The sequence below is a fragment of the Salmo salar genome, chromosome ssa10 (assembly GCF_905237065.1).
Source record: "Salmo salar chromosome ssa10, Ssal_v3.1, whole genome shotgun sequence".
Taxonomy (NCBI): Eukaryota; Metazoa; Chordata; class Actinopteri; order Salmoniformes; family Salmonidae; genus Salmo; species Salmo salar.
This window is the reverse complement of record NC_059451.1, coordinates 55,913,765-55,941,306: the sequence shown is the minus strand read 5'-3', so window position 1 is coordinate 55,941,306 and position 27,542 is coordinate 55,913,765. Positions and strand designations below refer to the sequence as shown.

The following is a 27,542-nucleotide window of genomic DNA, read 5'->3' as shown; positions in this document are numbered from 1 at the left end:
GACATGTTGAGGTTTAGAAGTGGATTATGAAAACAGCAGTAGTAAATCTATTTACCAGCTGCCGTGTGACAGGCTGAGGCACAATCATTTCCCAACTATAGTGCGTCACAATTGACCAGAGCCCTATTTAGTGCACTATGTAGGGGATAGGGAGCTATTTGGAAGGTAATCTCAGTCTGATTCTGGAACGCTTACCGCTCCTATTAAATCCTGGCTCAGTTTAGCTCACACAACAGATTCAATGTCATCCCTGTAGCAAGTAGGTTTTTAATTGATAATGTTTCAACTAGACCTGCTTGCTCAGGTAACCAAACGAGCTGAAAAACCTTTTTGTTTTGTGATTTAGTTTTGAACGGCAAGTCTGGCAACATTATCCTCTACTGCTATGTAAGCCTCAGGGGTACCTCGGGGGTAGAGCTATAATTCAGAGTTTTGTAGACTTAAGGATCAAATCTGTTTTACTGCCTCTCTAACCATGAAAATAGAAACATTCAAATATTATGTTTCAGGTTTGAAAGCAAATCTAGATGGCTAACCCAAAAAGTATTTGTCAAGTACTTCATAAACCACAGGTGTAGACTACCAGTGAAACGCTTACTTATGGGCCCTTCCCAACAATGTAGAGATAAAAAGAAGAGAAAGAGTAAAATAAAGAAGAAAAAAAATAAAAGGATAAATAATAACACAAGGAACAAATAAACAACGAGTAACGATAACTTTGCTATATAGACGGGGTACCAGTACCGAGTCGATATGCAGGGGTACAAGGTAATTGAGGCAGCTCATCCAGTTTATTCTCCAGTGATTGCACGTTCTCCAATATAACGGAAGAGGGTAAAGGCGATTTCTCCACCCTCCGACGTAGTCTCGTCAGGTATCCCACACGCCGGCCTCTATAGGGACATCTACTCCTTCTTCGAGTTTGAATTAGAAGTCCTCGTCCAAATGGAGGTTAGTGATAACTGTTATGACGTCCAGAAGCTTGTTTTCGGTCATAGGAAACGATGGCAGAAACATTATGTACAAAAACAAGTTACGATCAGTGAAAAACAAAAAAAGACACACATAATAGCACAATTGGTCAGGAGCACTTTTTAAACGGTTGCCGTTCCCTTCCGGTGCCATTATATTTCCAAGTCCCAGACTTCGGGAAGTCTGTAGGGAGCTAATTGTGACTGGCTGTTCCATGTTCTTGGTAAGAGGACCACAATGGAAATAAATCCCAGACTTTATCCTCCATGATTCTACTCATGTATATATATATGTATGTATTCATCGGCTTTATGTGTGGTTGTTTTAAAAAATGTATACATTTAACTAAAACTGTATTGCGTAAAAGACAAAACTAAAGCAAAGTCATGACTCGTTGAATCAGGTGCTGTACTGTGAGTCACTTTAATGATAACAAGGTGATTCTGATGATTACAAACTCACCAAAACAACAAAACAGGAAAAAAAACGAAACGTGACGTTCTGGGGCTGCTCACCGGCAGGTACACAAAAACAAGATCCCACAATCACAGGTGGGAAAAGGGCTGCCTAAGTATGATCCCCAATCAGAGTCAACGATAGACAGCTGCCTCTGATTGGGAACCATACTCGGCCAAAAACAAAGAATTAAGGTCAGGGCGTGACAGAGCCCAAAAGACTTCAAAGTGAGAAGCAGATCCCAGGCAACATTATGGTGAATGGACTTGAAAAGGCTCTGCTACACAATAACATTATGATGCAATACAATCCTCCTGAACAATCTCCTCTCATTAGGCTACACAGCTTACGTTGCCTGTGGATAACGATCCAGCTAACTGGTGAGTTACTGGTGTATGAGCACAAACAAACAGAATGTGTGTGTTCGTGTGTGTCCATGTGTGTCTGTGTATGAGAACAGGACTTACTTACCTCCCTTATTTTACCTCATTTGCACTTTTTCTCTATTGTATTATTGACTGTATGTTTGTTTATTCCATGTGTAACTCTGTGTTGTTGTTTGTGTCACACTGCTTTGCTTTATCTTGGCCAGGTCGCAGTTGTAAATGAGAACTTGTTCTCAACTAGCCTACCTGGTTAAATAAAGGTGAAATATATATATATTTTTTAAATGCTGTCACTGGTTGAAGGTAGCAGGTCACAGGGAAAGGTTAAACCAGGAGAGATCGAGAGCGAGAGAGAGAGAGAAAGAGAGAGAGAGAGAGAGACAGCGAGAGATAGAGAGAAAGGGAGAGAGAGACAGTGAGAGAGAGAGAGAGAGAGAGACAGTGAGAGAGAGAGAGAGAGAGACAGCGAGATAGAGACAGCGAGACAGCGAGATAGAGACAGCGAGATATATATATATAGAGAGAGAGAGAGAGAGACAGCGAGATAGAGAGAGAGAGAGACAGCGAGATAGAGAGAGAGAGACAGAATAAAATGACATGAATAAATAAAGAGCGAGAGAGAGATAGACTTGTAAACAGAGGTAGCAGCATGAGGTTGACCTCTCAGAACAGAACTGAGCAGAGGTACGAAGCAGTCAGAAAGACACACCTTGTCTGTGTCCCAAATGGAAACCTATTCCTCTATGGGTTCTGGTCAAAAGTAGTGCACTAAATAGGGAATAGGGTGTTGCTTAGGTCGCAATACCTTTTCTGTACCTAGAGGGTGTAGTCACTAGCAAACCAACAGACGAGAGATAAGCTCAGTGAAGTACTGAGATGACAAACAGAATGTTCTCTAAATTCAAATCCAAAGCTATGTCCATTCTGTGTTGCGATAAATTGGGTGGATTGTAATAAAAATGACATTTTTCACAATTCACTTTTTTTGAAAGCTCTGTTGACATGCCTGACTGCCTGAACCGAGGTTTCAGTTTGATTTAACACATGTACTCATGCGACTAAAGCAAAGTTTAGGAGAAAATATATATTATCTTCAGTTTCCAGGCCAAGTCCATCTGTCAGAAAGGTAGCCAAATGCTCTGGCTTTATAGATTCTATCAGAGGCTAGAACGTCACAGATTTTGCAACAAAACAATTTTGCACAAACATATTTTTTTTCTTCTGATCAATTAGCATTCCTTCCTTAACATTGTTGTAATTACAATAGTTGTGGTCACATGCAGTGCATGTGAAGGAATGATTAGGTCTACTATGAATTTTGAACATTGATACATTTTTCTACATAGTAAACGCATCAGTTTTCTGATACTTACTGTTTTCGGAAAAGAGGAACACTCAATTTCCTATAAAGATGTTTTGTTTTTTTGGCGCACATGCTTCTGCGAAACAACATTTCTTCTGATATATTAACCCTAAACTTCCACTTTTTTCTTATGTTTGAGAACAGGGTCATGTTCAGTATAGAGCAAGCGTTTGGAAACTGAGCGATACAGGGAGGCAGTATCTAGGCTGAGTGATACAGGGAGGCAATATCTAGGCTGAGTGGTACAGGGAGGCAGTATCTAGGCTGAGTGGAACAGGGAGGCTGTATCTAGGCTGAGTGAAACAGGGAGGCAGTATCTAGGCTGAGTGGAACAGGGAGGCAATATCTAGGCTGAGTGAAACAGGGAGGCAGTATCTAGGCTGAGTGGAACAGGGAGGCAGTATCTAGGCTGAGTGGTACAGGGAGGCAGTATCTAGGCTGAGTGATACAAGGAGGCAGTATTGAGGCTGAGTGATGCAGGGAGGCAGTATCTAGGCTGAGTGATAAAGGGAGGCAGTATCTAGGCTGAGTGAAACAGGGAGGTAGTATCTAGGCTGTGATACAGGGACGCAGTATCGAGGCTGTGATACAGGGAGGTAGTATCTAGGCTGAGTGATACAGGGACGCAGTATCTAGGCTGTGATACAGGGACGCAGTATCTAGGCTGAGTGATACAGTGTCGCAGTATCTAGGCTGTGATACAGGGACGCAGTATCTAGGCTGAGTGGAACAGGGAGGCAATATCTAGGCTGAGTGAAACAGGGAGGCAGTATCTAGGCTGAGTGGAACAGGGAGGCAGTATCTAGACTGAGTGATACAAGGAGGCAGTATTGAGGCTGAGTGCTGCAGGGAGGCAGAATCTAGGATGAGTGATACAGAGAAGCAGTATCAGGCTGAGTGATACAGATAAGCAGTATCTAGGCTGAGTGATACAGAAAAGCAGTATCTAGGCTGAGTGATACAGGGAGGCAGTATCTAGGCTGAGTGATACAGGGAGGCAGTATCTAGGCTGAGTGATAAAGGGAGGCAGTATCTAGGCTGAGTGATACAGGGAGGTAGTATCTAGGCTGTGATACAGGGACGCAGTATCGAGGCTGTGATACAGGGAGGTAGTATCTAGGCTGAGTGATACAGGGACGCAGTATCTAGGCTGTGATACAGGGACGCAGTATCTAGGCTGAGTGATACAGGGACGCAGTATCAAGACTGTGATACAGGGACGCAGTATCTAGGCTGTGATACAGGGAGGTAGTATCTAGGCTGGGTGATACAGGGACGCAGTATCTAGGCTGAGTGATACAGGGACGCAGTATCTAGGCTGTGATACAGGGACGCAGTATCTAGGCTGAGTGATACAGGGAGGTAGTATCTAGGCTGAGTGATACAGGGACGCAGTATCTAGGCTGAGTGATACAGGGACGCAGTATCTAGGCTGAGTGATACAGGGACACAGTATCTAGACTGAGTGATACAGGGACGCAGTATCTAGGCTGTGATACAGGGAGGTGGTATCTAGGCTGAGTGATACAGGGATGCAGTATCTAGGCTGAGTGATACAGGGACGCAGTATCTAGGCTGAGTGATACAGGGACGCAGTATCTAGGCTGAGTGATACAGGGACGCAGTATCTAGGCTGAGTGATACAGGGAGGCAGTATCTAGGCTGAGTGATACAGGGAGGTAGTATCTAGGCTGTGATACAGGGACGCAGTATCTAGGCTGTAGTAAATGGTGTGTCAGTGTTTGCGTTCATCTGTGATTTCATAGTCTACAATTATGGTAAGGGATCCCAATGCTGCCAGCACATGAAGAGTAATCACACTGCACGTATCCAACACTGCTACGCTGCGTCATACAGACGTATGAGGACACAACAACACCGACAGACAACCTGGTTACTGCTACCAGCACATGAACTGACATGCCCACACACTGATGGAGCACAGCGTAATCACTCACACACACTAAACATACACCCACACCTTTCTGCTGTACACGTCTGGGGTTGGAGCTGGACCACGTGGTTTGGGCTTGTGTGTGTGTGTGTGTGTGTGTGTGTGTGTGTGTGTGTGTGTGTGTGTGTGTGTGTGTGTGTGTGTGTGTGTGTGTGTGTGTGTGTGTGTGTGTGTGTGTGTGTGTGTGTGTGTGTGTGTGTGTGTAACATGTACCATAGGGATGGAGGAGAGGTTCAGGATCTGCGGCACAAATCTGTATCTAAAGGGACCTTCCGCAGTCCTACCCTGTGCCCTGTAACCTACCACAGTCCTACTCTGTGCCCTGTAACCTACCACAGTCCTACCCTGTAACTGTAACCTACCGCAGTCCTACCCTGTGTCCTGCAACCTACCGCAGTCCTACCCTGTGCCCTGTAACCTACCACAGTCCTACTCTGTGCCCTGTAACCTACCCCCTTCCTACCCTGTGATCTACTGCAGTCCTACCCTGTGATCTGTAACCTACCGCAGTCCTACCATGTGCACTGAAACCTACCGCAGTCCTACCCTGTGTCCTGCAACCTACCGCAGTACTACCCTGTGCCCTGTAACCTACCACAGTCCTACCCTGTGACCTGTAATCTACCGCAGTCCTACTCTGTGCCCTGTAACCTACCGCAGTCCTACCCTGTGCCCTGTAACCTACCGCAGTCCTACCCTGTGGCCTGTAACCTACCACAGGCCTACCCTGTGCCCTGTAATCTACTGCAGTCCTACCCAGTGACCTGTAACCTACCGCAGTTCTTCCCTGTTCCCTGTAACCTACCGCAGTCCTACTCTGTGCCCTGTAACCTACCGCAGTCCCACCCTGTACACTGTGACCTACTGCAGTCCTACCCTGTCTGTACACTGGGACCTACTGCAGTCCTACCCTGTACACTGGGACCTACTGCAGTCCTACCCTGTACACTGTGACCTACTGCAGTCCTACCATGTACACTGTGACCTACTGCAGTCCTACCCTGTACACTGGGACCTACACAGGCTCAGAGTGGATTAGGATGCAGCGTGTTGGTTTTGGACAGATTCGGACAGTCCTTCTCCCAGCCACCTATTCTCTCAGACCCAAACAGCAGAGGGGTCCGTCACATTGTTACAACACACTGCTCGTTCACAGTGACAGGTTGTAAACTACCCAATACTGTCTCTAGCCAACAGTTCAGATTAGAAATGATTAGTTGATTTACGGAAATATCCACTCTGACCCAAATATTACAGATAGATTACTAGTTTTACCAGTCATCACATCTCATGTGCAGCACATTCACTGTAAAATCTATGACTTGACAAATGCAGTGAGTTGCAATGCACTCTGGTGTTGTAAACGCCTACATCTGTACTTTCATCTTATTTATAAAAAGGGAATTATTTATCCGCTACAACGCAGTAATATGCCAATAACTGACAGCTCAAAGCACATGAAACCTAAAGAAATAAGAAGTGAAGAAAGCATGGGAAACGAGTACCATCAATTCAAATGAACTCTGATACACTGATTAAAGTGTCTGCCTCAAAACAAAAGCATTTAGGGTTCATCTGTCATGGGTTTAGTGTATCAAAAGGACATTCCACCTGTTACGCATTCCGTGTTTTATATACCATAAGAGGGAAGGGACGGAAGGTTCTACCTGTTACAGAGTAAACACTGTAGCCTGCTGCAGAGTAAATACTGTAGCCTGCTGCAGAGTACACACTGTAGCCTGCTGCAGAGTAAACACTGTAGCCTGCTGCAGAGTAAATACTGTAGCCTGCTGCAGAGTAAATACTGTAGCCTGTTACAGAGTAAATACTGTAGCCTGCTACAGAGTAAATACTGTAGCCTGCTACAGAGTAAATACTGTAGCCTGCCACAGAGTAAATACTGTAGCCTGCCACAGAGTAAACACTGTAGCCTGTTACAGAGTAAACACTGTAGCCTGCCACAGAGTAAATACTGTAGCCTGCTACAGAGTAAATACTGTAGCCTGCTACAGAGTAAATACTGTTGCCTGTTACAGAGTAAACACTGTAGCCTGCTGCAGAGTAAATACTGTAGCCTGCTACAGAGTAAATACTGTAGCTTGTTACAGAGTAAATACTGTAGCCTGCTACAGAGTAAATACTGTAGCCTGCCACAGAGTAAATACTGTAGCCTGCCACAGAGTAAATACTGTAGCCTGCCACAGAGTAAATACTGTAGCCTGCTACAGAGTAAACACTGTAGCCTGCTACAGAGTAAACACTGTAGCCTGCTACAGAGTAAATACTGTAGCCTGCTACAGAGTAAATACTGTAGCCTGCTACAGAGTAAACACTGTAGCCTGCTACAGAGTAAACACTGTAGCCTGCTACAGAGTAAATACTGTAGCCTGTTACAGAGTAAATACTGTAGCCTGCCACAGAGTAAATACTGTAGCCTGTTACAGAGTAAATACTGTAGCCTGCTACACAATAGTATTTAGATATTCATGTTACGGTCGACCATATATGGAGTAGTACATTTATCATTGTAAAACAATCTATCACCACTGTGACAGGCCGCATCCCAAATGGCACCATATTCCCTATATAGTGCACTACTTTAGACCCAAATGGCACCCTATTCCCAATATAGTGCACTAATTTAGACCCAAATGGCACCCTATTCCCTATATTGTGCACTACTTTAGACCCAAATGGCACCCTATTCCCTATATTGTGCACTACTTTTTTAGTAGTGCACTATGTAGGGAATAGAGTGTCATTTGTGACGCAAACACAATGTTAAGTCTGGGGGCTCCCGACTGTCGCAGCGGTCTAAGGCACTGCATCTCAGTGCTAGAGGTGTCACTACAGACCCTGGTTCGATTCACAGGTTGTATCACAACCGGCCGTGATTGGGAATTCCATAGTGCGGCGCACAAATGGCCCAGAGTCGTCCGGGTTTGGGTTTGGCCGGGGTAGGCTGTCATTGTAAATAAGAATTTGTTCTTAACTGACTTGCCTAGTTAAATAAAGATAAAATAAATAATATAAATAAAAAAGTCAGACCCAATGATCATTTCGTCAACAAAAATTGTGACAAAAATATTTGTCAAACACCTATTTTTCAGTGGCAATTGACGACTAAATAGACCCAGAAAAAAACTATAATGACTAAAATGAGACTAGACTATCTCGTAAATAGGACTTTTTTTAACATGCAGTTAATAAAAATGGAAGAGGCAACTGGAAAGGAGAGAAGGTGAGGAACTTGTCTGTCGGCCCTGCATTAAAGACCAAAATTGGCTAAAGAAAATTGTGATAAATAAAAAAGTATACTAGTTACATTTAAGGATTAAAAAAATGGACAGCTGCATGATACAGGTTGTAAAATAGTTGGGAGGAGATTTTTGGATGTGCCGATTCCATGGTACATGAACTGATAAACAAAATGCGCCCTCCAATTTCACTGGAAGTTGTCGACAGGTGTCCCTCTAGACGCCTAACCCAGAGAGGCTAGCACTGTGATGCAGTGCCTTAGACCGCTGCACCACTCGGGAGACCTATGAGAATAGAAAGGTTCAGAAATATTGTTAAACAGCACAGTTAAAAATGTATGGCAGCTAGAAATCAAACTGGATGGTCTTCAGAGATAGATGGGAGGGGTTGAGGGTAGCTGAAGGATGGGACTGGATGGTGTTCAGAGATATATGGGAGGGGTTGAGGGTAGCTGAAGGATGGGACTAGATGGTGTTCAGAGATAGATGGGAGGGGTTGAGGGTAGCTGAAGGATGGGACTGGATGGTGTTCAGAGATAGATGGGAGGGTTTGAGGGTAGCTGAAGGATGGGACTAAATGGTGTTCAGAGATAGATGGGAGGGGATTGAGGGTAGCTGAAGGATGGGACTGGATGGTGTTCAGAGATAGATGGGAGGGGTTGAGGGTAGCTGAAGGATGGGACTAGATGGTGTTCAGAGATAGATGGGAGGGGTTGAGGGTAGCTGAAGGCTGGGACTGGATGGTGTTCAGAGATAGATGGGAGGGGTTGAGGGGAGCTGAAGGATGAGACTGGATGGTGTTCAGAGATAGATGGGAGGGGTTGAGGGTAGATGAAGGATGGGACTGGGTGGTGTTCAGAGATAGATGGGAGGGGTTGAGGGTAGCTGAAGGATGGGACTGGATGGTCTTCAGAGATAGATGGGAGGGATTGAGGGTAGGCAATGGCGGTAATATATACTGTCTGTAAAATGTATATAAACTCAGCAAAAAAAGAAACGTCCCTTTTTCAGGACTCTGTCTTTCAAAGATAATTCATAAAAATCCAAATAACTACACATATCTATGGGCACAAACCCACCATCGCTGGACTAGACAGGACTGGCAAAAAGTGCTCTTCACTGATGAGTCGCGGTTTTGTCTCACCAAGGGTGATGGTCGGATTCGCGTTTATCGTTGAAGGAATGAGCGTTATACCGAGGCCTGTATTCTGGAGCGGGATCGATTTGGAGGTGGTGGGTCCGTCATGGTCTGGGGCGGTGTGTCACAGCATCATCGGACTGAGCTCGTTGTCATTGCAGACAATCTCAACGCTGTGCGTTACAGGGAAGACATCCTCCTCCCTCATGTGGTACCCTTCCTGCAGGCTCATCCTGACATGACATGACATGTGGGTGATTTCCTGCAAGACAGGAATGTCAGTGCTCTGCCATGGCCAGCGAAGAGCCTGGATCTCAATCCCATTGAGCACGTCTGGGACCTGTTGGATCGGAGGGTGAGGGCTAGGGCCATTCCCCCTAAAAAATCTCCGGGAACTTGCAGGTGCCTTGGTGGAAAAGTGGGGTAACATCTCACAGCAAGAACTGGCAAATCTGGTGCAGTCCATGAGGAGGAGATGCACTGCAGTACTTAATGCAACTGGTGGACACACCAGATACTGGCTGTTACTTTTGGTTTTGACCCCCCCCACACCCTTTGTTCAGGGACACATTATTCCATTTCTGTTAGTCACATGTCTGTGCAACTTGTTCAGTTTATGTCTCAGTTGTTGAATCTTGTTATGTTCATGCAAGTATTTACGCAGTTGAGAGTGAAAGGACATTTCTTTTTTTTCTTGAGTTAAGTAATTACAGTTGAAGTCGGAAGATTACATACACTTAGGTCGGAGTCATTAAAACTTGTTTTTCAACCACTCCACAAATTTCTTGTTAACAAACTATAGTTTTGGCAAGTCGGTTAAGGCATCTACTTTGTGCATGACACAAGTCATTTTTTCAACAATTGTTTACAGACAGATTATTTCACTTATAATTCACTGTATCACAATTCCAGTGGGTCAGAAGTTTACATACACTCAGTTGACTGTGCCTTTAAACAGCTTGGAAAATTCCAGAAAATGATGTCATAGCTTTAGAAGCTTCTGATAGGCTAATTGACATAATTTGAGTAAATTGGAGGTGTACCTGTGGATGTATTTCAAGGCCTACCTTCAAGGCATCTTTGCTTGACATCATGGGAAAATGGTGCCTGAAGGTACCACGTTCATCTGTACAAACAATAGTACGCAAGGATAAACACCATGGGACCACGCAGCCGTCATACCGCTCAGGAAGGAGACTCGTTCTGTCTCCTAGAGATGAACGTACTTTGGTGCGAGAAGTGCAAATCAATCTCAGAACAACAGCAAAGGACCTTGTGAAGATGCTTGAGGATACGGGTACAAAAGTATCTATATCCACAGTAAAACGAGTCCTATATCGACATAACCTGAAAGGCCGCTCAGCAAGGATGAAGCCACTGCTCCAAAACCGCCATAAAAAAGCCAGACTACGGTTACTAATTGCACATGGGGACAAAGATCGTACTTTTTGGAGAAATGTCCTCTGGTCTGATGAAACAAAAATGGAACTGTTTGGCCATAATGACCATCGTTATGTTTGGAGGAAAAAGGGGGAGGCTTGCAAGCCGAAGAACACCATTCCAACCGTGAAGCACGGGGGTGACAGCATCATGTTGTGGGGGTGCTTTGCTGCAGGAGGGACTGGTACACTTCACAAAATAGATGGCATCATGATTATGTGGATATATTGAAGCAACATATCAAGACATCAGTCCGGAAGTTAAAGCTTGGTCGCAAATGGGTCTTCCAAATGGACAATGACCTCAAGCATACTTCCTAAGTTGTTGCAAAATGGCTTGAGGACAACAAAGTCAAGGTATTGGAGTGGCCATCACAAAGCCCTGACCTCAATCCTATAGAAAATTTGTGGGCAGAACTGAAAAAGCGTGTGTGAACAAGGAGGCCTACAAACCTGACTCAGTTACACCAGCTCTGTCAGGAGGAATGGGCCAAAATTCACCCAACTTATTGTGGGAAGCTTGTGGAAGGCTACCCGAAACGTGTGACCCAAGTTAAACAATTTAAAGGCAATGCAACCAAATACTAATTGTGTGTATGTAAATGTCTGACCCACTGGGAATGTGATGACAGAAATAGCTCAGCTACATCAGCTGGTTGGCAGACAGGCTCCGCCCCAGCTCCGCCTCCAATTATACACCTCATGCAAGGCAAATCTCTTGCTTCACCGTAGCTAACCAGTCATCACCAGCCTTCTAGTTAGTTACCCTGGTTAACCTTTTACCTTAATTGGTTAAATCAAGGTCACACAGAGTGTTTCTTGGTAAGTCTTAATCAAAAGTAAACACCTCACACACACATGGTTATGGGCTTAAAAAGAAAGAAGACACCTGTACCATGTCAGGAATAGTGGAGTTGAAAGGTATTACATTTTGAGTTTGCCTCCCAATATTACACTTTATATACATCACAGAAGACTGATATATAACAACACGTTTGACATAGAAACACCAGATTTTCGGCGTTTAAAAAGATATGTTTATTAATTATGAAAAATATTAATAACATTCCACCCATAATGCCACTAGAGGGCGATGTGGTCATTTGACTGCAGGAAAAGGCTACGAAACACAAGCTGAAAACACAAGCTGCTAACCAAAATAAAAACAATTGCAGCATTAAGTTTTTAATAGTAAATCAACAGTCTAGCTACAGTATGTATTTCTCTGCCTTGAGTATAGAAAGGTTTTTGAATTTGTAGTCTCGTTCAACCCTCGTACTTTCCTCAATTGCATTTCAGAGCCAGGTTAAAGTACTCCCTCTTTTCCTCAGAAAAAAAATGACTTGATTCTTCCGTTGAAAAGATTTGACCCATAATACCTGTGCAAAGTTTGTTTCTTTCTATGGTGCATTGGCGGGCCACATTTAACAATCATAAAGCATAAGGCAGTTTTAAAACTAGGCAACTTGTGGACGGGACAATTAACCATTTGTTTAGGCTACACCTTGTTCAGTCATGGTACCTCCATTAGCTTGCTATAGCTAACAACCTGGGGCGCGTTCAGCAGGACACAACATTTTGCAACGTTCAGATAGAAGTATGCTATGTAGAAAAAAACATGTCTCTCTGACATGTTGAATTAGTAACAACGTCGGCTCTATTCATGACATTTCTATCTGCAACGTTTTGAGAACGTTTTTGCTTGTTAGCTAAGGCTAGCTACTTTAAGTGCTTCCTGTCTTCCCTGTAGCCTACTTGGTGTGTGAACTGCTTCCTGCTCATATCTTGCAGCTGATTGTTGCCACATCAACCAGGATAAAGGGGCAGGGCAATCTTTGACAGTTGTGGTTTTGGTAATCAGTGTCAGCTGTGGTCTCGTCATCAAAACTAAGACCGTCGCCGAAACAAAGACGAGTTTTTGGATGGAAGGACAGAGAGGAATGCTCCACTCTCTCACTTCAGTATCTTACCTCGTTATTTACAGATTCTCTCATTTAGCTATTTTGTAGCTCTGGCAACTACTGTATGTGTGTGTTTTCTATCCCAGTTCATTCCTCTCCCTGTAGCCTTTACAGACGCTCCCTACCGCTTGGCTGCAACCCTTCTAATTAAGAATTTAGAACCCAGCGCACACACCCCTTGTGGAATTCCTGGTCTCCCTTGACTTTTTGTCCCTGACGGAGACATGGATCACCCCAGAGAACACTGCTACTCCAGCTGCTCTCTCTTCATCTGACTACGTTTCCTCTCATAGTCCGAGAGCATCTGGTCGTCGTGGTGGTGGAACAGGACTACTAATGTATCATATGTGGAGATTCTATTTTCTCCCTCTCTCACCTGTCCATCTCCTCTCTCACCTGTCCACCTCTTCTCTCACTCACCTGTCCACCTCTTCTCTCACTCACCTGTCCACCTCTTCTCTCACTCACCTGTCCACCTCTTCTCTCACTCACCTGTCCACCTCTTCTCTCACTCACCTGTCCACCTCTTCTCTCACCTACCTGTCCACCTCTTCTCTCACTCACCTGTCCACCTCCTCTCTCACCTGTACACCTCCTCTCCCACCTGTCCATCTCCTCGTTTCAATTCCATGCTGTCACTATCGCTTGTCCACTCAAGTTTAACATTGTTGTCATAATCGCCCACCAGGTGCCCTTAGAGTTCATCACTGAACTTGACACTTTGATAAACTCCTTTCCTGATGATGGCTTACCGCTTTTCGTTCTGGGCGACTTCAACCTCCCGACATCTGCCTTAGATAAATGTATCTTTGCCTTTTTTGACCTCATCCTTTCCCAATCCCCTCCCACTCACAAGGCAGGCAATACTCTTGACCTCATCTTTACTAGAGGCTGTTCTCCTACTAATCTCACTGTAACCCCCCTCCAGGTCTCTGTTCTCCTACTAATCTCACTGTAACCCCCCTCCAGGTCTCTGTTCTCCTACTAATCTCACTGTAACCCCCCTCCAGGTCTCTGTTCTCCTACTAATCTCACTGTAACCCCCCTCCAGGTCTCTGTTCTCCTACTAATCTCACTGTAACCCCCCTCTAGGTCTCTGTTCTCCTACTAATCTCACTGTAACCCCCCTCCAGGTCTCTGTTCTCCTACTAATCTCACTGTAACCCCCCTCCAGGTCTCTGTTCTCCTACTAATCTCACTGTAACCCCCCTCCAGGTCTCTGTTCTCCTACTACTCTCACTGTAACCCCCCTCCAGGTCTCTGTTCTCCTACTAATCTCACTGTAACCCCCCTCCAGGTCTCTGTTCTCCTACTAATCTCACTGTAACCCCATCCAGGTCTCTGTTCTCCTACTAATCTCACTGTAACCCCCCTCCAGGTCTCTGTTCTCCTACTAATCTCACTGTAACCCCCCTCCAGGTCTCTGTTCTCCTACTAATCTCACTGTAACCCCCCTCCAGGTCTCTGTTCTCCTACTAATCTCACTGTAACCCCCCTCCAGGTCTCTGTTCTCCTACTAATCTCACTGGAACCCCCCCTCCAGGTCTCTGTTCTCCTACTAATCTCACTGTAACCCCCCCTCCAGGTCTCTGTTCTCCTACTAATCTCACTGTAACCCCCCCTCCTGGTCTCTGTTCTCCTACTAATCTCACTGTAACCCCCTCCAGGTCTCTGTTCTCCTACTACTCTCACTGTAACCCCCCCTCCAGGTCTCTGTTCTCCTACTAATCTCACTGTAACCCCCCTCCAGGTCTCTGTTCTCCTAATAATCTCACTGTAACCCCCCTCCAGGTCTCTGTTCTCCTAATAATCTCACTGTAACCCCCCTCCAGGTCTCTGTTCTCCTACTAATCTCACTGTAACCCCCCTCCAGGTCTCTGTTCTCCTACTAATCTCTCTGTAACCCCCCTCCAGGTCTCTGTTCTCCTACTAATCTCACTGTAACCCCCCTCCAGGTCTCCCTCTCCTCCAACCCTAACCACTCAGTCCCTACCCCCTCCAGGTCTCCCTCTCCTCCTGCCCTAACCACTCAGTCCCTACCCCTCCAGGTATCCCTTCCCTCCAACCCTAACCACTCAGCCCCTACCCAGATGGTCATGCACTGTCGCAATCTTCACTCTCTCTCTCCCACTACCATCTCCTCTTCTATCCTCTCTCCCTTCTACTAAATCCTTCTCCCTCCTGTCTCCTGATCCTGTCTCTTCGACCCTACTCTCCTCCCTTTCCGCATTCTATGACTCGCACTGTCCACTTTCCTCTCGGCCGGCTCGGCTTTCCCCTCCTGCTCCATGGCTGAGTGACTCATTGTAAAATTACAGAACAAAAATGGAGGAAAACTAAACTTCCAGAGAACCCATCATCCTTTCACTCCCTCCTCTCTACCTTATCTTCCTCGGTATCTGCTTTTACATCCACTTTCTACCACTCTACATTTCAAGATTCTGCCTCTAACCCTGGGAAACTATTTCCCACCTTCTCCTCCCTCCTTAATCCTCCACCCCCTTCCTCCTCCCTCTCCGCAGATGACTTTGTCAACCACTTTGAAAAGAAGGTTGACGACATCTGCTCCTTATTCATTCAGCCTATTGAGTCAAGTGGTCCCACTCACACAGAACTACCCTAGGCCTTGACATCTATCTCCCCTCTCTCTCCAGACAAAATCCTGGGACAATTGAGGTACGGCCACCCATCAAACTTCCCACACAACTCAATCCCCTCCTCCAGACCATTTCTGGAGACCTTCTCCCATTCCTCACTTACCACATTAACTCCGCCCTGACCACTTACTTCAAAATGGCCCGAGTGGCTCCCCTCCTCAAGAAACCAACACTCGACTCTCAAGGTCAAAAACTACAGACATTCTTTATTTTCTTTACAAAACACGTGCCGTTTCTGACAAACTTTCTCGTTATCTCTCTCAGAACCGTCTTCTTGACCCTAACCAGTCAGGCTTCAAGACGGGTCACTCAACTTTGACTGCTCCTCTCTGTCATGGAGGCTCTCTGCACTGTCAAAGCTGACTCTCTCTCTCCTCTGTTCTCATCCTCCTAGATCTATCCTCTGCCTTCGACACTGGGAACTATCAGATCCTCCTCTCCACTCTCTCAGGGCTGGGTGTCTCAGGCGCTATCAGATCCTCCTCTCCACTCTCTCAGGGCTGGGCGTTTCAGGCTCTATCAGATCCTCCTCTCCACCCTCTCAGGGCTGGGTGTCTCAGGCTCTATCAGATCCCCCTCTCAGGGCTGGGCATCTCAGGCTCTATCAGATCCCCCTCTCCACTCTCTCAGGACTGGGCGTCTCAGGCTCTATCAGATCCCCCTCTCCACTCTCTCAGGGCTGGGCGTCTCAGGCTCTGGACACTCTTGGATTGCATCCTACCTGGCAGGCCGCTCCTACCAGCTGACATGGAGAGGATCAGTATCTGCATCACGTATTCTCACTACTGGTGTCCCCCAGGGCTCGGTTCTAGGCCCTCTCCTCTTCTCCCTATACACCAAGTCACTTGGCTCCGTCATATCCTCACATGGTCTCTCCTATCACTGCTATGAGGATGACACTTAACTACTTTTCTCTTTTTCCTCCTTCTGACACCCAGGTGGCGACACACATCTCTGAGTGCCTGGCCGATATCTCAGTTTGGGTGTCAGCCCACCACCTCAAGCTCAGTCTCGACAAGACGGAGCTGCTCTTCCTCCTGGAGAAGGCTCTTCCTCCTGCCCGCTCCAAGACTTCTCCGTCACGGTTGACAACTCCACGCTGTCCCAAAGTGCAAAGAACCTTGTAGTGCCCCTGGATAACATGCCATCAAACCCCTGCAACTTATCCAGAATGCTGCCGCCCGCCTGGTGTTCAACCTTCCCTAATTCTCCCATGTCACCCCGAGTCTCCACACACTCAACTGGCTTCCAGTTGGAGCTCGCATCCACTATAAGACCATGGTGCTTACCTACGGAACAGCAAGAGGAACTGCCCCTCCCTACCCTTCAGGCTCTGTTCAAACCCTACAGCCCAACCACAGCACTCCGTTCTGCCACCTCTGTTCTCTTGGCCCTCCCATCCCTACAGAGGGCAGCTCCCGCTCAGTCCAGTCCAAGCTCTTTTCTGTCCTGGCATCCCAATGGCGGAAACAACTTCCTCCTGAAGCTAGGACAGCAGAGTCTCCGCCCATCTTCTGGAAACATCTGAAACCCTACCACCCCCTCGCAGGTTGTTTCACCGAGCTATCTTAAGTTGAATGCACCTTCTGTACATTTTACTAAAATGTAAAATGTAACTGAACATGGCCCTGGTAACAATACCAGTAGCCTACTGAACGTATCGATGGTAATATTACCAGTAGCCTATATGCAAACATTTGGTGGTACAGAAAGAAATCAAACAATTGAATTACTAAATCCCTCTTGCCACTACATTATATCTGACTAGGTAAATAACTTTATTTTGAGTTAATGTGGACCCAGTGACTCAGACTTGAGCATTTGGATCAGGACTCGAGCATGGGGACTCGGACTTCAGGCATAGGGACTCGCCCATTGGTGACTTGAGACTGGATTGGGACTCGAGGTTTAGTGACTCGACTACATCACTGGGTGAAACAGTCATTATCTCCCATTCAGTCATTACCTCCCATTCAGTCATTACCTCCCGTTCAGTCATTACCTCCCGTGTTCAGTCATTATCTCCCGTGTTCAGTCATTACCTCCCGTGTTCAGTCATTACCTCCCGTGTTTAGTCATTACCTCCCGCACTATTTCTGGACATCAGTGTGGCTGAAGCGACTGTGGAACGTTGATAACAATGCCAATGACGCGATCGAGAGATGGAGGTGCAACCCATATGACCTTGCCAATACTTTGTATCATCATCTGGTGATTGTGCCCCTCTCTCGCTCTCTCATATGCCTGTTTTCTATGTAATGAGTGATATCTATGTAGGCTGAATTAGGAATTTACATGGCCAGAGAATTGTTGTATATTATATATGTTTGTCATATTTCTGCTGTTGGGAAGAGAATAGGATGAAGCAGAACAAAATAATATTAGGACAAGTTATGTATGTTTGTGCACATGGAAGAAAGTGATTGTTTACTATAGGTTAAAGAGGCAATATAAATGTGATGTGACTAAAATGGCCCACTCTTTTCATCATTTTGACAATAACTAGACTAAATCATTATTTAAAATGACAAAAAAATGTGACTAAGACTGAATGATTTTTTGGTCAAAATGACTAAGAATAGATTCTATCTAAAAAAAATGCCAAAATGAACCCTGGTGAGACCAGATGTTGTGACATCCGTCCCATTCATTAAGATAAAGACCCCCCCCACCCCAGGATGCCCCCCCCAGGTAGGATGGGTAATGAACCATATCACGTCAAACAGACCAAACAAAGGGAGGAAAAGACATTCCAGGAATATTTCTTGCTACAATGACAACTGAAGCTGGTGCAAGGTACACTATTCTGCCCCGGGCAACATGCTGAAACATCCAGGTGTGGCTAACTATGTGACGTCATTAGTATTTAGAATAAACTTCTGTAGTAATAGCCGCTTTTTTAAAAATTGTTATTTTAACTTAACAGACTGCTCTAGTAACATGGTGAGGATCTATAGCTTAGGCTACTGTAGGATGTATTATATCTAGAGTAATTTCACCATCTCATGGTACAGAGCAGGCTATATCCACTGAAGACACGTGTATTTTGATCAGCCATGTTGATAATTCAGACATACAAAAAAAGGTTGACAATGAAATGAAGTATCTATCAGTACCCAGCATGAGTAATGAAGGAGATAGGTGATCAAGCTTCCTGGTTTCTCAGTGCCACCTGAGCAGGACTGTATGGATCAAACGTCGCTATTACCAAATCAAAGACATTTTATGCGTTGGAGAAAATACCACCAAAACACTCTTCTAAATGAAGAGGGGGTGGGGTATGTGTTTAATCAAATGTCTCCAATAATAAATGACAGTATGACAGGATGATAAACAAATAATACTAAACAACTTACCTTTATATTGCTAAATACAGATGTTGGTTTCTTCATATTTTTGACACAAATCTCCCTCTGCTGTGAAGAGTAAAAGGTATCCAGAGAAGAGAGAGAGAGAGACAGGAAGGTCCAGTCCAGGGCAGCAGAACTCAGCAGTAGTGAGTCTCTCTATGTTGAAGAGGTAATAGCTGTCCCACAGTGTTCTACTCTGGTGAGTGTCAATGAGCTTTTATGGCTCACAGTGATGTAATGGGGCCAACTCAACCCACAACTCCACGCGCACCATGTTTTGAACGTACTGATGAAAAGACCATATTTGGCACACATGACCTGTTTTTACAGGCACAGCAGCGTGGGGATTGTTTTTACTCAACAATAAGAAATGTCTTATGTAATTGTTTGGACAAATATTGAATAAAATGATCATACACAAACGGAGTCAATATGTTTTAATTGCAGCACTGCATATAAAATGATTTTCAATGAAAGTATAGTTCAGTTTAAACTTTTTTTAAAAAATTTAAATTGACAATCCAACAAAAGTTTCCAGCTTTTGTTTTTCTACATTTACAGTTCAGCATTGAAAAAAAGTTGACAGTAGGTTATTTCACAGCCATTGATACTCATCTTGCCTGTTGTGGGTCTGACACATAGGCTAGGTGAAACGTCTGAGTCTACCGCTGACAGACAAGTCTCACCGATCTGTTACATTTTTTACCTTCTGTCATCGATGTGAATGACGAATTAGGGAAGTCAGTCTGTTACTTAGCCGTGAATGTGAGGCACAGACGCACGCACGCAGGAACACACACACCCTCCCTCCTTCCCTCACACCCTCCCTCCTTCCCTCACACCCTCCCTCCTTCCCTCACACCCTCCCTCCTTCCTTGACACACATCCAACAGGAGGTAATAGGTGTTCTGCTGATAAATCACACAAGTCTTACAAAAGGTGTCATTATTCCATCAAAGCCAGTTCAAGGCTTAGCAGCCGAACACACAGTGGGAACCATTAAGGATCAACCCAGGAAAGAAAAAGGGCAAGCATAGACAGACTACAATAAATCAACACCACAACACATTTATTTTGGTTGAAAAGCATTCACATGACCTTGATTGACCTATTGTAAAAGTGATGTTGTTAATGGTATTACTGTGAACACCTGAAAATGGGCACTAAATCGGCAGTTAGGTGGTTACAGAGACCAGGTGGTGGTGGTGGTTAGGGGCGGACTGGGACCAGAAAAATCAGCCCTGGCATTTCTAAACGCACCGGTCCATTTTCTTCCTCGAGGACGACATTATTACCCAGATAATGATCCCAGGGTAGATAGGCCCACTGGGCTAAAAATGGATCAGCCCCTGTTTTTTTTGGTGGTGGTGGGTTGGGTCATCCCATCTGGTACTAGATCTGACTTGTAGCAGACGTATCACTAGTGATGCCCAGTTTACTGACCTGTAGCAGACATATCACTAGTGATGCCCAGTTTACTGACCCGTAGCATACGTATCACTAGTGATGCCCAGTTTACTGACCTGTAGCAGACGTATCACTAGTGATGCCCAGTTTACTGACCTGTAGCAGACGTATCACTAGTGATGCCCAGTTTACTGACCTGTAGCAGACGTATCACTAGTGATGCCCAGTTTACTGACCTGTAGCAGACGTATCACTAGTGATGCCCGGTTTACTGACCTGTAGCAGACGTATCACTAGTGATGCCCAGTTTACCGACCTGTAGCAGCATGAGGAACATACAGCTTTATTAACTACTAGTAACTTCCCCAACATTGCCTGGTTTTCCAGGAATCTCAGTTGAAAGACTCAGAGAATCAAGACGGAATAAGCCGGACATCCAGGAATCCTCCAACTAGGATTTCTGGAAAACCTGGACTGAAACTCTAATTCTAACCAATCAACAGCTGTTTGGGTATTGTAGCATCAACCATTCATAGACAACTGCAGAAGCAGGAGGAACAAACAACACATTTATTTTTACTTCTGCGGTGGGGATGTTCTAGGAAGGGGTTTCAGAACTGCAAATAAAAGTTTGACTATCAATTCAAAAGGCTTAGCTAGCATCTGGAAAACTAAAGAGGACATTGTTCTGTAAGTCTTACAACATTCGCCCCTCTGAACAACCAAACTTTTTTTTCTTCTTTTTTTTAAACTAAGGTGCATCCCAAATGGCACCCTATTCCCTATGTAGTGCACTACATTTAACCAGGGCCCCATAGGGGACAGGATGCCATTTTGGGACCAACCCTCAAAACATCAGGTCAGTGTCTTGTTTAGCATCTCAGGCTTTGTCAACCTGGTTTCCTCCACAAATTAGATTTGAGATAAGTTTCCATTACGCCATGTTGAAACAGTGTAGCACATGTCTTGGTTAGTGACTTGATCCTCAGGCGGGTGAATCAAAACACGGGTCTTTGTTCCCCTGCTGTATAACAATGTCAACATTGATCCATACGGGGGAGGGGATGCATCCCAAATAGCACCTTGTTTCCTGTATAGTGCACTACTATTGACCAGGGCCAAGAGGAAATGGGGCACCATTTCAGACCCACACAGAGTAGTACATCATAACTCCATAAAGGATCTATGGTTTAAACTAATGCTGGGCATAACATTTTCATCTTGTAGTGATATTCTTGGTTAATGAAACTGTTCTATAGGTAACACATAGCCTGCAGGTATAATTAAGTAATAAGGCCGATATACCACGGCTAAGGGCTGTTCTTACACACGACACAACACAACGCTGAGTATATTGGCCATATACTCCAAACCCCTGAGGTGCCTTAATGCTATTATAAACTGGTTACCAATGTAATTAGAGCAGTAAAAATACATGGTTTTGTCATACCTGTGGTATACGGTCTGATATACCACGGCTGTCAGCCAATCAGCATTCAGGGCATCGAACCACCCAGTTTATAATGCTTAATAACTTGTTATAAGCATGTATGAGCCTTTATAAACCCCTAAATGTTATGTCTCTGTGCCCCCAGGAATACCTCCACAGTCCGAGTTGTGGTTATCAATTACTGTGACTATAGTTCAGATTGGTTCTTGGCTGTGCAACTGTGAAAGCACTGCTATGCTACTACTGTACAATAAAGCTTTGATGTTCAGGAAACTCCTAAGCACAGCGAGGATCCTGCCAATCAGGCTATGCCCATGTCTTCCTCCTGCACTTCAAACAAACAGGCAAACATGTAGGACTTTGTCCCAAATGGCACCCTATGACTTACTGTTGAAGTCGGAAGTTTACATACACTTTAGCCAAATACGTTTAAACTCAGTTTTTCACAATTCCTGACATTTAATCCTAGTAAAAATTCCCTGTTTTAGGTCAGTTAGAAACACCACTTTATTTTAAGAATGTGAAAATGTCAGAATAATAGTAGAGAGAATGATTTATTTCAGCTTTAATTTCTTTCATCACATTCCCAGTGGATCAGAAGTTTACATACACTCACTTAGTATTTGGTAGCATTGCCTTTAAATTGCTTAACTTGGGTCAAACGTTTCAGGTAGCCTTCCACAAGCTTCCCACAATAAGTTGGGTGAATTTTGGCCCATTCCTCCTGACAGAGCTGGTGTAACTAAGTCAGGTTTGTAGGCCTCCTTGCTCGCATACGCTTTTTCAGTTCTGCTCTATAGGATTGAGGTCAGGGCTTTGTGATGGCCACTCCAATACCTTGACTTCGTTGTCCTTAAGCCATTTTGCCACAACTTTAGAAGTATGCTGGGGGTCATTGTCCATTTGGAAGACCCATTTGCGACCAAGCTTTAACTTCCTGACTGATGTCTTGAGATGTTGCTTCAATATATCCACATAATTTTCCTTCATGATGCCATCTATTTTGTGAAGTGCACCAGTCCCTCCTGCAGGAAAGCACCCCCACAACATGATGCTGCCACCCCCATGCTTCACCGCTGGGATGGTGTTCTTCGGCTTGCAAGCATCCCCCTTTTTCCTCCAAACATAAAGATGGTCATTATGGCCAAACAATTCTATTTTTGTTTCATCAGACCAGAGGACATTTCTCCAAAAAGTACGATCTTTGTCCTCATGTGCAGTTGTAAACTGTAGTCTGTCTTTTTTATGCCGGTTTTGGAGCAGTTGCTTATTCCTTGTTGAGCGTCCTTTCAGGTTGTCGATATAGGACTCGTTTTACTGTGGATATATATACTTTTGTACCGGTTTCCTCCAGCATCTTCACAAGGTCTTTTGCTGTTGTTCTGGGATTGATTTGCACTTTTCACATCAAAGTACGTTAATCTCTAGGAGACAGAACGCGTCTCCTTCCTGAGCGGTATGACGGCTGCATGGTCCCATGGTGTTTATACTTGCATACTATTGTTTGTTCAGATGAACGTGGTACCTTCAGGCATTTGGAAATTGCTCCCAAGGATGAACCAGACTTGTGGAGGTCTACCATTTTTCTTTCTGAGGTCTTGGCTGATTTCTTTTGATTTTCCCATGTCAAGCAGAGGCACTGAGTTTGAAGGTAGGCCTTGAAACACATCCACCTCCAATTGACTCAAATTATGTCAATTAGCCTATCAGAAGCTTCTAACGTCATGACATCATTTTCTGGAATTTTCCAAGCTGTTTAAAGGCACAGTCAACTTTGTGTATGTAAACTTCTGACCCACTGGAATTGTGACACAGTGAATTATAAGTGAAATAATTTGTCTGTAAACAACTGTTGGAAAAATGACTTGTGTCATGCACAAAGTAGATGTCCTAACCGACTTGCCAAAACTATAGTTGTTAACAAGGAATTTGTGGAGTGGTTGAAAAACGAGTTATGACTCCAACCTAAGTGTATGTAAACTTCTGACTTCAACTGTATATAGTGCAACTGTTGTTTGACCAGAGCCTTATGGGTCCAAAGTAGTGTACTGTAAAGGGAATACGGGGCCTTAGTCTTTTAAACAGAACGGGTGAAACGTACATATAAAAACAGACCACACGAATCAGAAGAAATTAGTTTAATTTTTTGTGTGTGTATGAATTCAGTTTACAGATGGAAAAGCCTTTACATTCAACATGCAGTGATCTTAGAAGACCAGGCCATGTCGTAGCTCTGGTCCAGGTCATTACCTGGTGTTTCCTGATGCTGAAGGCTCAGCATGAGCAAGCAGCACGTAGCGCCTTGGACCAGAGCTAGTCATGTCGTTGTCAGATTGGCACGTAAATTCTGTTTTCACAGTGGATAGTGTTCTAGTATAAATTCATACTTTGTCATTGTCAAAACAATGTGTGGTTGGTAGCTGGGTTTTGTTCTGACACAGAACAGTCAAAATTAAAAAAAAAACAAGAATATTATTCATGACGACAACCCTGTTAGATAAATATCTGGGGGAATGACTGATCTTGAACTTGATCGTTGAGATTTTCAAAAGGGGTACAATGGGTAGCTTCCCAATGATTGGACACAACTCATAAACCAATCATTTCCCATCTGGGTATGTAGTGTACTGTAACAGGCCTGCACGCAGTGTACTGTAACAGGTCTGCAACAGTGTACTGTAACAGGCCTGCAACAGTGTACTGTAACAGGCCTGTAGCACTGCAACAGGCTACTGTAACAGGCCTGTAGCACTGTAACAGGCTACTGTAACAGGCCTGTAGCACTGTAACAGGCCTGCAGCAGTCTTGTAGTGGACAGGCCTGCAGCAGGGTACTGTAACAGGCCTGCAGCAGGGTACTGTAACAGGCCTGCAGCAGGGTACTGTAACAGGCCTGCAGCAGGGTACCCGTAACAGGCCTGCAGCAGGGTACCCGTAACAGGCCTGCAGCAGGGTACCCGTAACAGGCCTGCAGCAGGGTACCCGTAACAGGCCTGCAGCAGGGTACCCGTAACAGGCCGGCAGCAGGGTACCCGTAACAGGCCTGCAGCAGGGCTACCGTAACAGGCCTGCAGCAGGGTACCCGTAACAGGCCTGCAGCAGGGTACCCGTAACAGGCCTGCAGCAGGGTACCCGTAACAGGCCTGCAGCAGGGTACCCGTAACAGGCCTGCAGCAGGGTACCCGCAACAGGCCTGCACGCAGTGTACCCGCAACAGGCCTGCACGCAGTGTACCCGCAACAGGCCTGCACGCAGTGTACCCGCAACAGGCCTGCAGCAGTGTACCCGCAACAGGCCTGCAGCAGTGTACCCGCAACAGGCCTGCAGCAGTGTACCCGCAACAGGCCTGCAGCAGTGTACCCGCAACAGGCCTGCAGCAGTGTACCCGCAACAGGCCTGCAGCAGTGTACCCGCAACAGGCCTGCAGCAGTGTACCCGCAACAGGCCTGCAGCAGTGTACCCGCAACAGGCCTGCAGCAGGGTACCGTAACAGGCCTGTAGCAGTGTACTGAAACAGGCCTGTAGTAGTGTACTGTAACAGGCCTGTAGTAGTGTACTGTAACAGGCCTGTAGTAGTGTTCATCCAGTCTGGAACACACTACTGGGTAAATGGATGCTGAGGAGATCATGGGATGTGGCGACAACAACAATGTCCTCAGCTATGCTAACGCTCCACTGGCACGTCTCCTAAGGAAAAAGACTTGTGGCACAATGTTCAACAGGTCCTTCAGTAGAGATCTGTGGAGACCAGAGACATTCCACATGTCATTGTCCAATTTAACGCCCAGCAGAGCAGAGCTGCTTAGGCCTTCGATTCCCCCCCCCCACCCCAAGAGGCCTCTCGTACAAACCTTGAGTTTACCGTACCATGACAGAGTGAACCAGCATGTCTTTAAGTACACAGAAGAAGCCCTATCTGCGGCCCAAATTCCCTATGTAGTGTACGAGGTGAAGATGTGAATTCCCTACTACTATACATGAAGCCACTGGTCTACTGTGGACTCATCCTCACACTGAAAACCACAGATCTACAACAATAAATGTACATCTCTTCTTCTCTTAGATTAAAAAAAAAAAAAAGGGAAAAAAATGTCTTTACAAACAAGTCCTCAAAAGTGTAGTTGTTAGGAAAATGGTGGCAACAGCTTGTTGGCACATATAAGCTTCTTACGTTCTTCCAATAGAGGTCACGTCCTTGTGGGGTCACGTTTCATAGTGAGGGTATAGGTCTGTTCTGGAAGCTTGTGAGGTATGCTGGGAAATATGACGACCTCTGAAAGAGAATCCATTGAAGCTTGCACAAATTATAGAAACCTCACTCCAAAAAAAAATTCTCAGAATAATGAAAGTCTTCTTTCTTTTCTATAAGGCATAAGGTTTGTAAATGTATTCCTCATTGTGATTAGTGCTGTCCAGTAAGTCCTGGGCCTGCTGGTCCTTCAGGCCTGGTCCGTACTGAAGCTTAGGGCTAGATTTTACACGTATGCCCCCAACGCTGCATGAAACTCAGTCAGACACTGGACCAGCTGCTGGAACTTCGGCCTCTCCTCTGGATCCAGGGCCCAGCAACAGGCCATCACTGCAAACCTACAGACAGACAGAGAATTAGCTGGGTCAGCAAGCCATTTAGGCTAGCTCATTGCACAGTGTACGTTGACTCAAACCCCGTAAGGACTGCCAAATACGGTCTAAATAGCACTGCATGTACAGAAAAATGTCACATTCCCAATCTCAAGGCTATTCAGTACTTGGGTCATCAGAGAAACCAATAGCACACTATCAGTCCTGCATCCCTCAATGTCTCCTTAAGTCTTCCCCCTCCTACGCCTCCTATTTGGTGGAAAATTCCAATTCAACAGTCTTTCTGAAGGAAACGTGTGCAGCAGCTCCCCCAATAACAATCTGATTAGCTTTTCCTCCACTTCCTGTTGGCGGCCGCTCATCCAACTGTAAATCATGGAGTGTTGAAGTGATGACAGTAACACTGAAAGTCCCAAATGACACCCTATTCTCGATATAGTGCACTACTTTTGAACAGAGTCCATCTAGTCTTGTAGTGGACATAAGTTCTTTCATAATTTCTCTTTCCTCCAATTCCTTACATTCTCATCTACTTCTAAAAATGCATTGGGGGGGGGGGAGGTCAGAGGCAAGGGACCTTGGTCAAAAGTGCACTATATAGGAAGAAGGGTGCCATTTGGGATTCTGACACAGAAGCCTGTATTGTCCCTTTGTGATTCCTGGCCAGCTCATCCACAGCAGTAGAAAGTCCCCCTCCAGCTCCCTGACAGGCGCAGGATGTGGATAAGACTCAGTCTGTAATGAATGACGGTGACAGACAGACGCCTTGTAGCCACCTAGCTGCCGCCGCCGCCTAGCATTTTAATATTTGTAGCTACTTTAAGTAAATTCCTGCAGTCAACTTTTATTAAAAAAAATGTTTAAAACTTTATTTAAACTAGCCAAGTCAGTTAAGAACAAATTCGTATTTACAATGACGGGCCTACTCAGGCCAAACCCTAACCCGGATGACGCTGGGCCAATTGTGTGCAGCCTTATGGGACTCCCAATCACTGCCGGTTGTGATGCAGCCTGGAATCGAACCAGGGTCTGTAGTGAGATGCAGTGCCTTAGAACCCTGCGCCACTCCGGGAGCGATACGTTAGGAGATCAAGCAGATTGCGTTCTTCATTACACCGGACACATTATTTCACATTATGAAGGTTACCGTAGTTCCCCAGAACAGTTGAGCC

The 27,542-nt window shown here is 45.2% G+C and overlaps 2 protein-coding genes across 6 annotated transcripts in view; both read right to left on the bottom strand.

Annotated features, from left to right (window-relative positions):
• Positions 1 to 19,141, bottom strand: part of LOC106560616 (solute carrier organic anion transporter family member 2A1) — a 43,134-nt gene extending 23,993 nt beyond the window's left edge. The window contains exon 1 of one of the 2 annotated variants that reach the window (XM_045687972.1): positions 18,940 to 19,141. In XM_045687972.1, coding sequence (XP_045543928.1) covers positions 18,940 to 18,975 — 36 coding nt within the window. In that variant the 5' untranslated portion in view covers positions 18,976 to 19,141. The remainder of the gene's footprint in view (positions 1 to 18,939) is intronic. The other variant, XM_045687971.1, reaches the window with a different exon arrangement.
• Positions 19,142 to 25,852: 6,711 nt separating this feature from the next.
• The window catches only part of LOC106560633 (tyrosine-protein kinase RYK), a 113,510-nt gene continuing 111,820 nt past the window's right edge, over positions 25,853 to 27,542 (bottom strand). For all 4 annotated transcript variants that reach the window (XM_045687966.1, XM_045687969.1, XM_045687967.1 and 1 more), the window contains one exon: positions 25,853 to 26,376. In XM_045687966.1, the coding sequence (XP_045543922.1) occupies positions 26,265 to 26,376 (112 nt within the window). In that variant the 3' untranslated portion in view covers positions 25,853 to 26,264. The remainder of the gene's footprint in view (positions 26,377 to 27,542) is intronic.